We start from the raw sequence: 14,814 nt of genomic DNA, 5'->3' as shown, positions 1-14,814 counted from the left end.
TGTCGTTTATTGCTGCATGTATATCATATTTGGTTTTCGCTTATTTTTTGTACAGATAGCAGGCAATTGTTTTTTTTCGTTTGTATTTTTTTTTCCCGATTTATTAGTTCGGGGTCTTTTGATAGCTAACTTTGCTATTTCGATTTTACTCATTGTTAAAGACCGTACGGTCCCCTTTAGTTTTAAAAATGATTACTATGCAAAGTGTTATTCAAATATGAGCGATAAATTTAACCATGCAGGATCCACTTCATGAATTGATCTTTTCTAAGAGTAAGACAATTTCAACACAGAGCTGCACAACGCAGCCAAAGCTTAAAGATACAAATGCTCCAACAAAAAGGTCAAGAGAAGACTGTTAGACCAGACAAAAAGCCAATTGAGGCAGAATTGAGGACATTGTAGCATTATTGATTGGTATATATGCTTCGAAAGTGATAAAGGTTTATTTCATTTATTTTATTTCATTAAACATTTTGAATTACATGCTTATTCAATCATGATTATACCAATACAACTGTACACGTTTTATTTTGTGATTGTTAAAATTTTCTGGTCTTAATCTCTTTTCATCCTTTTCTGTGATGCTGGTGATACTGAATTCTCCTGCTTTTTCTGTATGTACTTGCATACATGTTTAAATGCGTTCATTCTAATATTCATCCAACATTTGATCAATTTATTTAGGAGATATACTTCAACGGCATCACTCTCATCATCTTCGTCATCCTTGTTCTTCACCAATTCCATATAAGGATAGTTAACGGACTGACTATCCGTAATCTTCTGGTGGAGCTGGTCTTTTGTCACAAGCAGACTCGAAGATTCATCTAAATTCGACCGAACAATCGTTTCCATTTCTCTAAACAATATGTAGACAGGATCACTAACAGAGAAATATTCACCCCTACTAATAATGTTAAGCCAGTCTTTTGTATAGGAGAGTACATTCTGAGTGTCGACTTCAGTTTCAGAAACCCTGAAGTTTTTAAGAATGTTCGAACACAGTTTATTCATAGGATTTGTATTATGTTTTGCGAAACTTTGCGATAACTTGCTACATATATATCCTGCTGTAAATCGTAAGGCTTGTCTTTCAGTTGAAGTAAGGGTATACACCGGAGTTGTAGTTTCTCCTAACGCTGTAGAGACGTCGTACCGTCTCTTCAAAAGTTCTTGAAACAATTTTTGAATAAGCATTTGCACCAGAAATCTGCAAATCTGTGTTGGACAATTCTTAATTTCTAAGTTGGCCATAAGACTTTCAAATGTCAATTGTATATCGTTAGACAATCTGAGTTGATGGAATGATCCAAACTTCCTTTCAAGTTTTGTTGAGATCAACAGGTTGCTATCGTCTGCTTGTATAATAGAGGGCCAAAGGAGCTGAATTAACTTTTCACAGTTTCCATTTGCTGCATTACTGTGCCTCAATTTTCTTATTGTTAAGGTCATCGCATCGTCCAGTTTAACGTTAAGTTTACACAACCCCTCTGATTTCAGCTTTCGAAAAGTATCCAACACTAGTTTCTTGGCATTTTCTGTAGCTTTCTCAAATGTGAATGCTGGAAAATATGAAATTATGATTAAAATTTATGTTTGCAGAAAAAAATCCGTAAGGTATCTTAAAATTTCTGCAGAAATAATATAACATAAACGCCTGTCTATTGTTCAATACTATGCTGTCACATATATATATTTCAATTATTTTTTCTCTTTAGTTTGGGTACAGACTAATTGACATAAACTAAATATCTCATTAATTATATAAATATAATGAAATAGATATCGGCGGGTTATTTTAAAGTTTGATGAGGTCCAGTGGCAAATTTTAATTCATGTACAGGACGAGAACAAATAACAAGAATACATTAGAATCAAAATATTAATCTCTTATTTTGGTATACTCATATTAGAAAACAAGCAGTGATAAATCTGATTTTAGATCACAAAGAAAATATACAATTGTATGATCTACGTCGTGAGTAAGTCGACCGGAATGGATAGTTTAAAATTTAGACTGCCACCGAAAAATGAAGGTATGTTATGATAGCGACAGAAATTTAACCTTGCAACAGACTTAAAGTTAGGATGGAAATGGTGAAAATGTCAAAAGTAAAACAACCCGACCAAAGAGCAGAAAACAGCCGAAGGTCACCAATGAGTGTTTAACACAGCGACAAAATACCGCACCCGGAGCCGTGCTTCAGATGGCTCATAAAAAAAAACATGTACTCGTTCATTGGTAAAGGACATCATACTAAACTCCGAAATATAATTAATCAAATAAAATTTAAAATCATACAAGACTAACAACGGCCAAAGGCTCCTGACTTGGGACAAGCATAAAAATTTGAAAGGATTAAACATGTACATATGCAAACCTCATAGAGTTGTTGAAAGGGTGCTTGAGCGTGCAACAAGCACGGGACTTTTTAACAAAAGGCATCGGATTTACCGTCCCCATCACACCGAACATTTTGGGGTATAAAAACACCAAGGACAGCCATTTTTTTTTTCGGGATGACAGAAAAACAAAAATCAAAGATAATGTCGAAAAGAATGAAGTCAAAAATTCATTTCGAAAACTTCTCCTTCCCAGAATAAAAATACTACCTACAGTATTTGAGAATCGTATAACACTAAAGTATAGGAGCTTACCATATTCTCTAGCAGTTATACCAGACGTTGTTTTCATTGGTTTGGAAGATTTCTCTTCTTGTTCTGAAAATTAAAAAAAACAAAATCAAAACTTTAGAATGAGTAACAAATGATTATTAACATTAAATTTCTAGTACACTGTTTTTCATTTAGTTGAATCAGAGACATATATATATATGAATTAATGTATAAAAGAACATGCAGGATGAATTATTATGAATTTGTGGTTGAAGGTTAAATTCATCATAAAATGATTGGGTAACGAGAGTTCTATATAAAATCTCAGCACTAATTCCTATGTTATTCAATGTCAGACCAATCATTTTACAATAAATTCTGTCTTTGCTTTATATATTTTCTTGTAGAGTTTTGATCAAATATATGAACAAATAAGGGAAAGTATGACCTGATAGATTTGTGCAAAATACACAACAAATTTCCAAACTTTACACTTCAATTAAAAAAACAGACATACCCGGTATCAAAATTGGAGTTTCTTGTCCAAGACACTCATAACACACCCAATCCGATGGTTCGTCGTCTGCTGAAACATTCAATCCAACGCATCGTTTATGGTAAAACTTGATTTTACAGTTTGGACCCTCACATTCTATTATAAAATCGACTACCAAATCTGATTTGCAATGGCAATATGTTTCAGAAACATCAAATATTTCTCCGGGAACGTCCTCCATCTTAACAAACTATGGTGTTCTGACGTGTTTCAACTGTGATAACTTCAGAACATTTGTACATGCAATTTGTCAATTCCTTAGTATTTATTACAACACCCGGTTCGTATATTTGCGGGAGCACTATTATGACCGGAAAGTGTCAGTGGTTTTTGGAATACATGCCGAGAGTCAATTACCATGCCATATCAATAACCAATAAACAAGTTATTGGAAGATATGTGGGGTAAAATTGAAATGTAAAACTTAACTTTTTTTTATCAAGTCACCTTGTAAATGTAAAAGTGTAGAAGGACAGACTCAAAAAGAAGAATATCAAATACTTGCATGTTTTTTCTAAAGAAACTACAATTATCGATTAATAAATAAGTTTAAAAGGTGGCCTTCTATAAATTGAAATTAAGTACCCGTGCTCTCAAAATAGAAAGAGACCGATATATAATGGTAATATAAAGAAATATCTTAAGAGATTTTATATAGAAATAATCACAATATATACAGAAACGAAGAGATCAAATATTGGCAATTCTTTGTAAAAAGGGTACTCATAAGGTTGAAGACGAATAACATTTTACTATTAGTTGTCCAGCGTATAACCTGTTATCCTTCTTTCTTTCAACTAACAAATTGGTCTTTTTTCAAATATAAATCATATAAAATGTTTAATGCATGCAAGGACGAATATTATATAATATGTTAGCTATACGTCCTTGATGCATGTAATATCTATCGGGATGCACATATATTTATCTTTCTTCTTTTCTTGTTTGTGATTTATATGACAAGGATAACAAAAAATCCGTAAAATTTTATTTTAAATTTTATTTGGGGTTTCTAAGTATTTGTAAATTGTTATATAAGCTTCTGAACAGCAATGTTGGCTGATCTGCATGCCATTAGCATATTTCTGACTTTTTTTACCAGACAAATCACATTGTATACAATACAAGACTACATATGTGGTTAACAATAAATTTTAACTAAAATGTTGGCACCGAGTTAAAATTAAGGAGAGTATGTTTATCCGTTGGTGGTGATTATCATAAGTATATAATCATATGTTGATAAGCGTCAATTCGGTGGCAACCAAATGCCACTAACAAATAAAAAACACAAAAAAACAAAGTATATATATACGAGTCTAAATTGAAAACTACGTTCAAACCTATGATTGCGTTGGATAAAAACCGCAATTTTTATACGTGTGCATGTAAAACAAATTTCGTTGTAGAAGGGTCTAAAAACAGCACAAACAACATTTCCTAAAAGACCAAAAAAGTGAAAAAGTATATTTAAACAAAGCTCATTTGACTAACAGGTCGAACAACTGATGTTCTTTAACCCTGCTGACTGCCAGTGGCGATTGCCAAATAAAATTGATCACAAGATGTAACAAAATGGATCTTTATATACATGATGTTATGCCACAAGCATACGGTGTCAATATGTTTTTAGTACACCAGATCTGGATTTCGACAATAAATGTCTCTTCAGTGATGTTAGGGATCGAAACAGTATTTGAAAGGCCATATAAAATATTGAAAACAACACGTTATTTATTTCTTGCGTCCGAAGCGCTTTTCTGGATTTACCTTCATCAGGAACGCTCAAAGCCAAACATTTGAAATCCGAAGATGTATAAGTACCGAAACCGTTGAAGAGCTGTATGTCAAAAATACCTAAAATAAATAGCCAAATTCATCTAAAGCCAACTTTGCCTGAGGGAGTTGAAACCTTTGTTTCTTAATAATTTATAAATTTATAAACGGACAAATTTTAGTAAAGTTTGTTAAATCATGTCAGTACCGAAATACTGACTACTGAGCTGATGATACCCTCGGGGACTGATAGTCCACCAGCAGAGGTATCGACCCAGTGATGTAAAATATTGAAAACAACACGCTATTAATTTCTTGCGTCCGAAGCGCTTTTCTGGATTTACCTTCATCAGGAACGCTCAAAGCCAAACATTTGAAATCCGAAGATGTATAAGTACCGAAACCGTTGAAGAGCTGTAGGTAAAAAATACCTAAAATAAATAGCCAAATTCATCTAAAGCCAACTTTGCCTGAGGGAGTTGAAAGTACCCTCATTTTTAGAAAAAGCACCCTAATTTGTCGATAAACTCTTAAATTTGAAGAGTCAATATTATAGGATGAACGGATCATATAAACCGGAGGAAAAATATGATGCAAGCCCAAACAAAAAAATATAAACGAGTCTAAATTGAAAACTACGTTCAAACCTATGATTGCGTTGGATAAAAACCGCAATTTTTATACGTGTGCATGTAAAACAAATTTTGTTGTAGAAGGGTCTAAAAACAGCACAAACAACATTTTCCAAAAGACCAAAAAGTGAAAAAGTATATTTAAACAAAGCGCATTTGACTAACAGGTCGAACACCTGATGATATTTAACCCTGCTGACTGCCAGTGGCGATTGCCAAATAAAATTGATCACAAGATGTAACAAAATGGATTTTTATATACATTTAATACTAAACAGAAAAAAAAATCAATTTGTGGCCACGATGTTATGCGACAAACATACGGTGTCAATATGTTTTTAGTACACCAGATTCGGATTTATATATATAGATGTCAAGCATGGCTGGTAAAAAACGGTTGATACTGGAAACTGATCTTTATACACACTATCTTTTTAGTTTGAAAATCCAAAGCTGACGGTTTTGTATTTATGATTGTATCATAGATTTTATTCTTTCAGTGTATGTTTACTGGTGTTAATATGTCTTTTGATTGAGTTAAGACATTTTAATTGATATTTTGTAGTGGGTCTTTCTTTTTTGTGATGTTACACTATTTGGTCAGATAAGGGTGAAGGTTTGCTGCCATTAAAACGTGTAAACCCGCTATACAATTGTTCGCACATGTCAGTAATCGGATGTTTAGTAGTTGTCGTTTGTTGGTGTGGTTCCTAAGTGTTTCTCGTTTTTCGTTTTTATATAGATTAGATCGTTGGTTTTCCCGTTTGAATTGTTTGACACTAGTATTTTTTGGAACCCTTTATAGTTTGTTTTTCGATGTGATCCAATGCTCCGTGTTGAAGACCGTAATTTGACCTACTTTTATAAATTGTGACTTGGATGGAGAGTTGTCTCATAGGCACTCATACTATTTCTTAAATTCTTATATATGTACTAACGGTATTTAAAAAAGAAAAGAACAAAACAAACATGCTGAGAAAAAAACCCCAAACAGTCCCTTCAGCTGGGGCCACACATTCACTATTTTTACTGTCGTTTTTGACAGGACCATGCCCGATTAAAAAAAAATCGAAAGTCTGATCAAGATCCCGTAAATCGTGGCTGGAAATTTCAACTTTAATAAAAATTTGTAAAAACATTTATTGAATCACGAAAACAATCAGATATTTTTCAGGAAGCGTCCCAATTCAGCCGTTTCAAACAGAATCTGTCCTGATTATACCGTTCTCAATCCGATCCTAATCCGATTTCACGGTAACTGTCACATGGTAAAAAACGGTCGAATTTGTCACGACAGCGTCCCGGTTCTACCGAATGTGATTCGACAGTGATATCCGACAGTTACCAGACAGTGAACCGACGCTTACGGAAGATATCCATTACAAAACTGTCGCCATATTCGGGATGATTAGGTACTGTCGTTTAAGCATTTCTATCACAGTCTGCTGTACCGCTTTCCTATCACAGTTTGCTGTACCCCATTGCCCACTGCTTTGTCTGGAATAGGTCGTATTGTGTTCTGTAATCTTGTGAACTCTTATGATGTGGGTATCAATGTTGAATTTCGTAATAAAAACTCGAAACGGTTTCGACAAAGACGATTCGCATTCGGCAAAATCTGGATGCAATCTGGATTCAATCTACAAAAAAAAATCCCAGCAATGACAAATTACTCCGATATATAATGCACGTTCCAGAAGACAAAGTTCAGAAAACTAATAGCATTGCACAGGCACTTGTCTCAAAACAAAAAAACAAAATTTCCTATATACCTTAATATTAAGGTATATAGGAATTTTTTTTGGAGACAAGTGCCTGTGTAGCATTGTTACGATTTTGATCCGAAACATCAAAATCTGTCACGATATAGTCACGATTGTAATCCGACTAGACAAAATCGAGTTCCAGGTGAATCAATGAAGCATTTGGATTGTTTGATGGCAATAATGGACTACTGCATCAGGTTGCCATCCTAAAAATCGGGAATTTGATTTCACGGTTACTCAAAAATGAGCATGAACAAGCTGTTGCCATGGACACAGACTGACATCAATAATAATAGGACAGGAATAACAATGTCAAGACTTGATGATTCGGCTAAGGCAATCAGGCTCAACAAATTGTTCACCCCGTAGCGGCACAACGCATGCGACGTCACAACGTAAAAATCGCATGATACGCTTATTACACTACCGCAACCTTTTTTGAGATTGAAGTTCTGTGTTATTTGGTGGAATATGTTAACGGACGCACACATGCAGCTAAAAAACGTTGATGTTAACTTAAACGATTTGAGATATAGGGATGAAATTCGATAACACGGTTTCAACCATGCTTTCCAACAGGATAACGCTAGATGTCATGACGTGGTATGGTTTTGTATGGACTATTTAAAGCAAAACCCTTTTCAAGTCCTCCCTTGGCCAGTATTATAACCGATACTCTCTGCTATAGAAAATTTATGGGATCAAATTGGCAGACGTGTTCGATAAGGCAAACTCCATCGGAAACGCTACAAAAATTTCGTTTGGCTCTCATACAGGAGTTGAATAATATCCCAACTCCGAATTTATGACTTAGGTTGGAACTGTATTCTTATGTGTGAAGCTGTGGTAGCTGCGAAAGGCGATCAATTTCATACTCGCTATTACATTCTGCAAACTGAAATTCAAGATAGTGAATTTGATCAGTATAGATTGCTAAGCTATCACATGGAGTTAATACAGACTTTTTGAAAAGGATATTATTATGCAAGAGGGGCAAAAGATACCAGAGGAACAGTCAAACTTAAAGATCCACGAAAATAAACTGACAACGCCATGGCTATCAAAGAAAAAGACAAACAGTCACATAAAAGTGCACATGACACAACATAAAAAAATAAAGACTATACATAAGCAACACGAACCCGGGCCAACAAAAAACTGGGGGTGACGTCAGGTGCTACAGAAAGATAAGCAGATCCTGTGGCACACGTCGTGTAATCCGAGATTACTCTGACGTCCCACGACCCAAGCTAGCCGTTGGACACCAGAGTAATTTCGGACTACACGAGTGGTGAAACGGTTATTCCATAACGGTACGCCAACCCTAAAATATTTGATTTAAACTTCATCATTTGCAACTTTCCGTTTAATAGCTTCCTTGTAAGCAGCAACCCTATAACAAGGAAATCATGATAGGACATACAAGCCCGGGAATATCGTATCAATTGCGAGATATACACGCTGCTGGACTGTTGTTACATAGAAATGGAAAGTTCACAATTGAGAAGCTAATATCATCTCTTTTCTCGTAATGTTTTGTTTTAAACCAACCTTCATTGTTTTCCAGATACAAGTCTAGATATGAGGCCGACTTTACTGTATCTGTTGTATCCTTTATCTCTAGTTCAAAAGGATAGATGCGTTCAACATGATGGCATAGTCACCAATTTTTGAATTATTTAGGGACGACATAAAAAAATCAATGAAGGATAAAAAAAAATTGCTGCTAGTTTTGTTTAATTGACATTGATTTTAAATATTCTTAATTGGTCAATCAATTTTTCCCAAATTAAGTAACGAGGGGGAAGGGGGCCACTATAAAAAAAACTATATGAATGAAGTTTTTTATCCTATATAATTTTTTTTATGTCGTCCCTTAATGAGAGAACATGATCTGTATAGCGGAAAGTAAGATTATCTTTCTTCATAAGAAGTTCCTTCATAAGGAACAAGCCTGCAAGACGAGGGGCACATTTGGTACTCATTGGAATGCCGACAGTCTGTTAGAAAAACACGTCCTCTAAACGTAACAATAATGTTGCCAATTAAGAAATCATCACATTTTTAGCTCACCTGGCCCGAAGGGCCAAGTGAGCTTTTCCCATCACTTTGCGTCCGTCGTCGTCCATCGTCGTCGTCCGTCGTCGTCCTTCGTCGTCGTCCGTCGTCGTTAACTTTTACAAAAATCTTCTCCTCTGAAACTACTGAGCCAAATTAAACCAAACTTGGCCACAATCATCATTGGGGTATCTAGTTCAAAAATTGTGTCCGGTTACCCGGTCAACCATCCAAGATGGCCGCCATGGCTAAAAATAGAACATAGGGGTAAAATGCATTTTTTGGCTTATTACTCAAAAACCAAAGCATTTAGAGCTAATCTGACAGGGGTTAAATTGTTTATCAGGTCAAGATCTATCAGCCCTGAACTGTTCAGATGAATCGAACAACCCGTTGTTGGGTTGCTGCCCCTGAATTGGTAATTTTAAAGAAATTTTGCTGTTTTTGGTTATTATCTTGAATACTATTATAGATAGAGATAAACTGTAAACAGCAATAATGTTCCGCAAAATAAGATTTACAAATAAGTCAACAGAACCGAAATTGTCAGTTGACCCCTTTAAGAGTTATTGCCCTTTATAGTCAATTTTTTACCATTTTTCGTAAATCTTAGTCATCTTCTACAAAAATCTTCTCCTCTGAAACTTTTGGGCCAAATTAAACCAAACTTAGCCACAATCATCATTGGGGTATCTTTTTTAAAAATTGTGTCCGGTGACCTGGTCAACCAACCAAGATGGCCGCCATGGCTAAAAATAGAACATTGGGTTAAAATGCAGTTTTTGGCTTATAACTCAAAAACCAAAGCATTTAAAGCAAATCTGACAGGGGGTTAAATTGTTTATCAGGTCAAGATCTATATGCCCTGAAAATTTCAGATGAATCGAACAACCTGTAGTTGGGTTGCTATCTCTGAATTGGTAATTTTAAGGAAATTTTGCTGTTTTTGGTTATTATCTTGAATAATATTATAGATAGAGAAAAACAGTAAACAGCAATAATGTTCAGCAAAGTAAGAGTTACAAATAAGTCAACACGACCGATATGGTCAGTTGACCCCTTTAGGAGTTATTGCCCTTTATAGTCAATATTTTAAATTTTTCATAAATTTTTGTAGACTTTTAGAAAATATTTTCCACTGTAATTACTGGGCTAAGTTCATTATAGATAGAGATAATTGTAACAACAAGAATTTTCTGTAAAGTAACATCTACAAACACATCACCATTATCAAAACACAATTTTGTTGTGAATTTATCTGTGTCCATTGTTTAATATGCACATAAACCAAGGTGAGCGACACAGGCTCTTGAGAGCCTCTAGTTTTATTGTCTTAAAGCACCAAAAAGTACTGTTTAACGTCACTGTGCATTTTTACCCTAATTTGTCACGAATGTACTCCCATTACAACCCTCACTTATCTTAACCTTCCATTGTTATCACCTTCATACTGTCAAACTCTGTTCTAATGCAATCATTGAATGTTACAGGAATTTTCATTGGAGGATTATGAATACTTGGTACAAGGATGGAATGACAAGTTAGTGAGGACATCACAGGGTGATCAAAGATGGGGAGTTATATATGGTGTTAAACCAACAAAAGGATCTCTAGACATTTAAACAGTGATTGTGATTCAAAATTAATATATACTGTCTTCCATTATCATGATTGTAAATCGTTAACGTTGTTAATTCAATGTTCATATTGAATTGTCTTTCATTTTAGCTCACCGGGCCCGAAGGGCCAAGTGAGCTGTTCTCATCACTTGGCGTCAGTCGTCCGTCGTCCGTCGTCCGTCGTCCGGCATTAACTTTTACAAAAATCTTCTTCTCTGAAACTACTGGGCCAAATTTAACCAAACTTGGCCACAATCTTCATTCATGTATCTAGTTTAAATTTGTGTTTTTTGACCCGGTCAACTAACCAATATGGCCGCCATGGCTAAAAATAGAACATATGGGGTAAAATGCAGTTGTTGGCTTACAACTCAAAAACCAAAGCATTTAGAGCAAATCTGACATGGGGTAAAATTGTTTATCAGGTCCAGATCTATCTGACCTGAAATTTTCAGTTGAATCAGACAACCCATTGTTGGGTTGCTGCCACTAAATTGGTAATTTTAAGGAAATTTTACTGTTTTTGGTTATTATCTTGAATATTATTATAGATGGAGATAAACAGTAAACAGTAATAATGTTCAGCAAAGTAAGATTTACAAATAATTCAACATGACCAAAATGGTCGGTTGACCCCTTTAGGAGTTATTGCCCTTTATAGTCAATTTTTAACAGTTTTTCGTAAATCTCCATGATCTTTTACAAAAATCTTCTCCTCTGAAACTACCCGGCCAAATTAATCCAAACTTGGCCACAATCATCATTGATGTATCTTTTTTAAAAATTGTGTTTTTGACCTGGCCAACCAACCAAGATGGCCGCCACGGCTAAAAATAGAACATGGAGGTTAAATGCAGTTTTTGGCTTATAACTCAAAAACCAAAGCATTTAGAGCAAATCTGACAGGGGTAAATTGTTAATCTGGTTAACATCTATCTGCCCTGAATTTTTTTTGATGACTCGGACAACTCGTTATTAGTTTGCTGCCCCTAAATTGGTAATTTTAAGGAAATTTTGCTGTTTTGGGTTATTATCTTGAATATTATCATACCTGTCAACCTGTGATGATGAAAATGCAGGTCATGACCTGCATTGAAGAATCAAATCTCAGGTCATAACGCGTACGAACTTTTTCGAGCAGAATTTCAGTATTAATGGTAGATTTTCTTATAATGTATATCAAAGATACCAAAACAACAATGCGTGTAATTGTTCACTTGGTTAAGTCATTTTAAATTCTATGAATTATTATTTTATTGCACTTTTAAAGATTTTTATATAAATTTGAGTAACACAGTCTCATGCTGATTACATTTTGAGATTTTAAAAACACTTCAATTTATTATTCAAATGTAATTTTAAAAGGTTGGCACTACTGGCTATGTAAATTTAAATATTCTTAATTGGTCAATCAATTTTTCCCAAATTAAGTAACGAGGGGGAAGGAGGCCACTATAAAAAAAACTATATGAATGAAGTTTTTTATCCTATATAATTTTTTTATGTCGTCCCTTAATGAGAGAACATGATCTGTATAGCGGAAAGTAAGATTATCTTTCTTCATAAGAAGTTCCTTCATAAGGAACAAGCCTGCAAGACGAGGGGCACATTTGGTACTCATTGGAATGCCGACAGTCTGTTAGAAAAACACGTCCTCTAAACGTAACAATAATGTTGCCAATTAAGAAATCATCACATTTTTAGCTCACCTGGCCCGAAGGGCCAAGTGAGCTTTTCCCATCACTTTGCGTCCGTCGTCGTCCATCGTCGTCGTCCGTCGTCGTTAACTTTTACTGGCTATTTAAATTTAAATGTACACCTAACCATCATTCAATAAACCAAATATATATGAATTATTGCTTAAGTGCTTGTAACATCTCGACACAAAATTTCACATGAACCATGAAAATGAGGTCAAGTTCAGATGAAGCCTGCCTGTCGAACACGCGTACCTTACATTCCATACACAACATATAGTTTTAAAACCTGCTGCTTGTTGTGTCAGAAAAATGGACCAGATCACTTTACTTTAATCGTGTTCACTGATCCATGGGTTGAGGTCGAGGTCAGCATGCCCCTAAATGACGGACATGTAGATGTAATAAGGATATACCAAGTATAGTTACCCTATTACTCATAAAAAGTGAGAAAATCACATGACAAATAACAAAAACCGTGACTGAACTTCGAAAAATGAGGTCAAGGACAATGGGAACATGACCTTCGTAAGACTTTTGCATACAAGGTATAAAGATGTAAACAAAAAGATGGTTGTACCGTGGCAAGCGAGACAAAAATCTCATCTAAGGGCAATAACTCTAACAAGTACGATTTTGACCTTGTTTGCCTATGCTGTAGGTCTTTTCTAGTCGATTTTCTTGGTAGCAACAACTATTTGTTTGAAATTTCGTTTAAAAAGAAAGTCAAACATGAAGTAGATTCTTAAAATTAGTCAGTCAAGAAATTCAAGTTCATTCAAGAAATTGTCCAACAGTGTTTAGTCTGGTTACATTTTTATGTTCGTTAGCATATCATGGGACTGTCAGGATTTGTCATGTTTTGATATTTTTTGTTGTCTTTATTTACAATTATTTTACACTTAGGATGATTTAGAGGTACACATATTAAATGAACATATGTCTGAAGTAAAATACATGTTACCGTCCAGATGTCTTTGTATTCTTGTCGTATTTGGGTTGTTTTCTCATTTATGTATATCCCACGTCTATATATATATATATCTTAGATATTATACACAAATAGCAAAATATACCACTAAAAAAAATTGTAACATCCAGGATTTTCCAGGTAGAAAACATTCAGATAAGTTTTGGTCTATTTCAGCAAAGTGATGCAGTTAGCTTACATGACTCAGTTAAAATGTTGATTTGAGACCTAGCTTTCTTCTTTCCTGAACCTCAACGACTATTGGCATGGGTATTTGTGCTTCAATACTTTTGTGTTGTTGAAGATCTTTGGTATAGTATCTGTTAGATTGAGAATTGTGCTGATTGTGAGCATGGCATATGTTAAAGACATGTATCGTATGACCTTGTGTTGTCCTCAGTATTTAAATACTGTCATTTTTTTCTTTGTGTGTTGCTGTCTTTTTTTTATATATGTTCTTAATCATTTCATTTAATTTTCAAGTGTACTTTTCATGGATTTATGTCAATTTGATGATAACTTGTACTTTAGTTTTACATGTTTGTTCGACTACATAGCATGCTGTTCAGTGTGAACGAAGGCTTTGTGTTGAAGGCTGTACCTTAACCTATAGTGGTTTACTTTCACAATTTGTTACTTAGATGGAGAGTTTTCTCATTGGCACACATACCACATCTTCTTATATATATATTTAGCTAATGTCTACATTACCAGCAATAGGTAGTTTGTATATTTTGAACCTGAATAAGAAACTTATCTCTATAAATAAGTGTTATATCCACCAATAACTAGAATGTGTCCAAGGTACATGAATGCCCCAATTGCACTATCATTTCTATGTTCAGTGGACCGTGAAAATGAGGTAAAAACTCTTATTTGGCAATAAAATTAGAAAGATCATATCATAGGGAACATGTGTACTAAGCTTCAAGTTGATTGGACTTAAACTTCGTTAAAAACTACCTTGACCAAAAATTTTAACCTGACCTCGACCAAAAACTTTAACCTGAAACAGGACATACGGACAAACTGACAAACTAATGGACAAACAGACAAGAAAACATAATGTCCATAAATGGAGCATAAAAATGATATCAACAGAAAACAACAGTTCAATATCA

General features: G+C 34.6%; 1 protein-coding gene across 1 annotated transcript; it reads right to left on the bottom strand.

Moving 5' to 3' along the window:
• Window positions 1-492: 492 nt before the first annotated feature.
• On the bottom strand, window positions 493-3,464 carry LOC134705465 (uncharacterized). The gene is made up of 3 exons (XM_063564188.1): window positions 3,137-3,464; window positions 2,662-2,724; window positions 493-1,565 (listed from the first exon to the last, which is right to left on the bottom strand). The coding sequence occupies exons 1-3, from the start codon at window positions 3,354-3,356 to the stop codon at window positions 559-561; spliced, it is 1,290 nt and encodes a 429-aa protein (XP_063420258.1). The 5' UTR covers window positions 3,357-3,464; the 3' UTR covers window positions 493-558.
• Between the last annotated feature and the right edge of the window lie 11,350 nt (window positions 3,465-14,814).

This window comes from Mytilus trossulus, chromosome 2 (assembly GCF_036588685.1).
Source record: "Mytilus trossulus isolate FHL-02 chromosome 2, PNRI_Mtr1.1.1.hap1, whole genome shotgun sequence".
NCBI lineage: Eukaryota > Metazoa > Mollusca > Bivalvia > Mytilida > Mytilidae > Mytilus > Mytilus trossulus.
The sequence above is the reverse complement of the archived record's forward strand: the minus strand, read 5'-3'. Positions and strand labels throughout refer to the sequence as shown.

Excerpts from the sequence above, each read along its gene's own strand:
- LOC134705465 (XM_063564188.1), bottom strand. The coding sequence starts at position 3,356 with ATGGAGGACGTTCCCGGAGAAATATTTGATGTTTCTGAAACATATTGC. Across the intron at positions 2,725-3,136 it reads AACTCCAATTTTGATACCGG|AACAAGAAGAGAAATCTTCC; the intron begins GTATGTCTGTTT and ends TTTAATTTTCAG. Across the intron at positions 1,566-2,661 it reads TATAACTGCTAGAGAATATG|CATTCACATTTGAGAAAGCT; the intron begins GTAAGCTCCTAT and ends CATATTTTCCAG.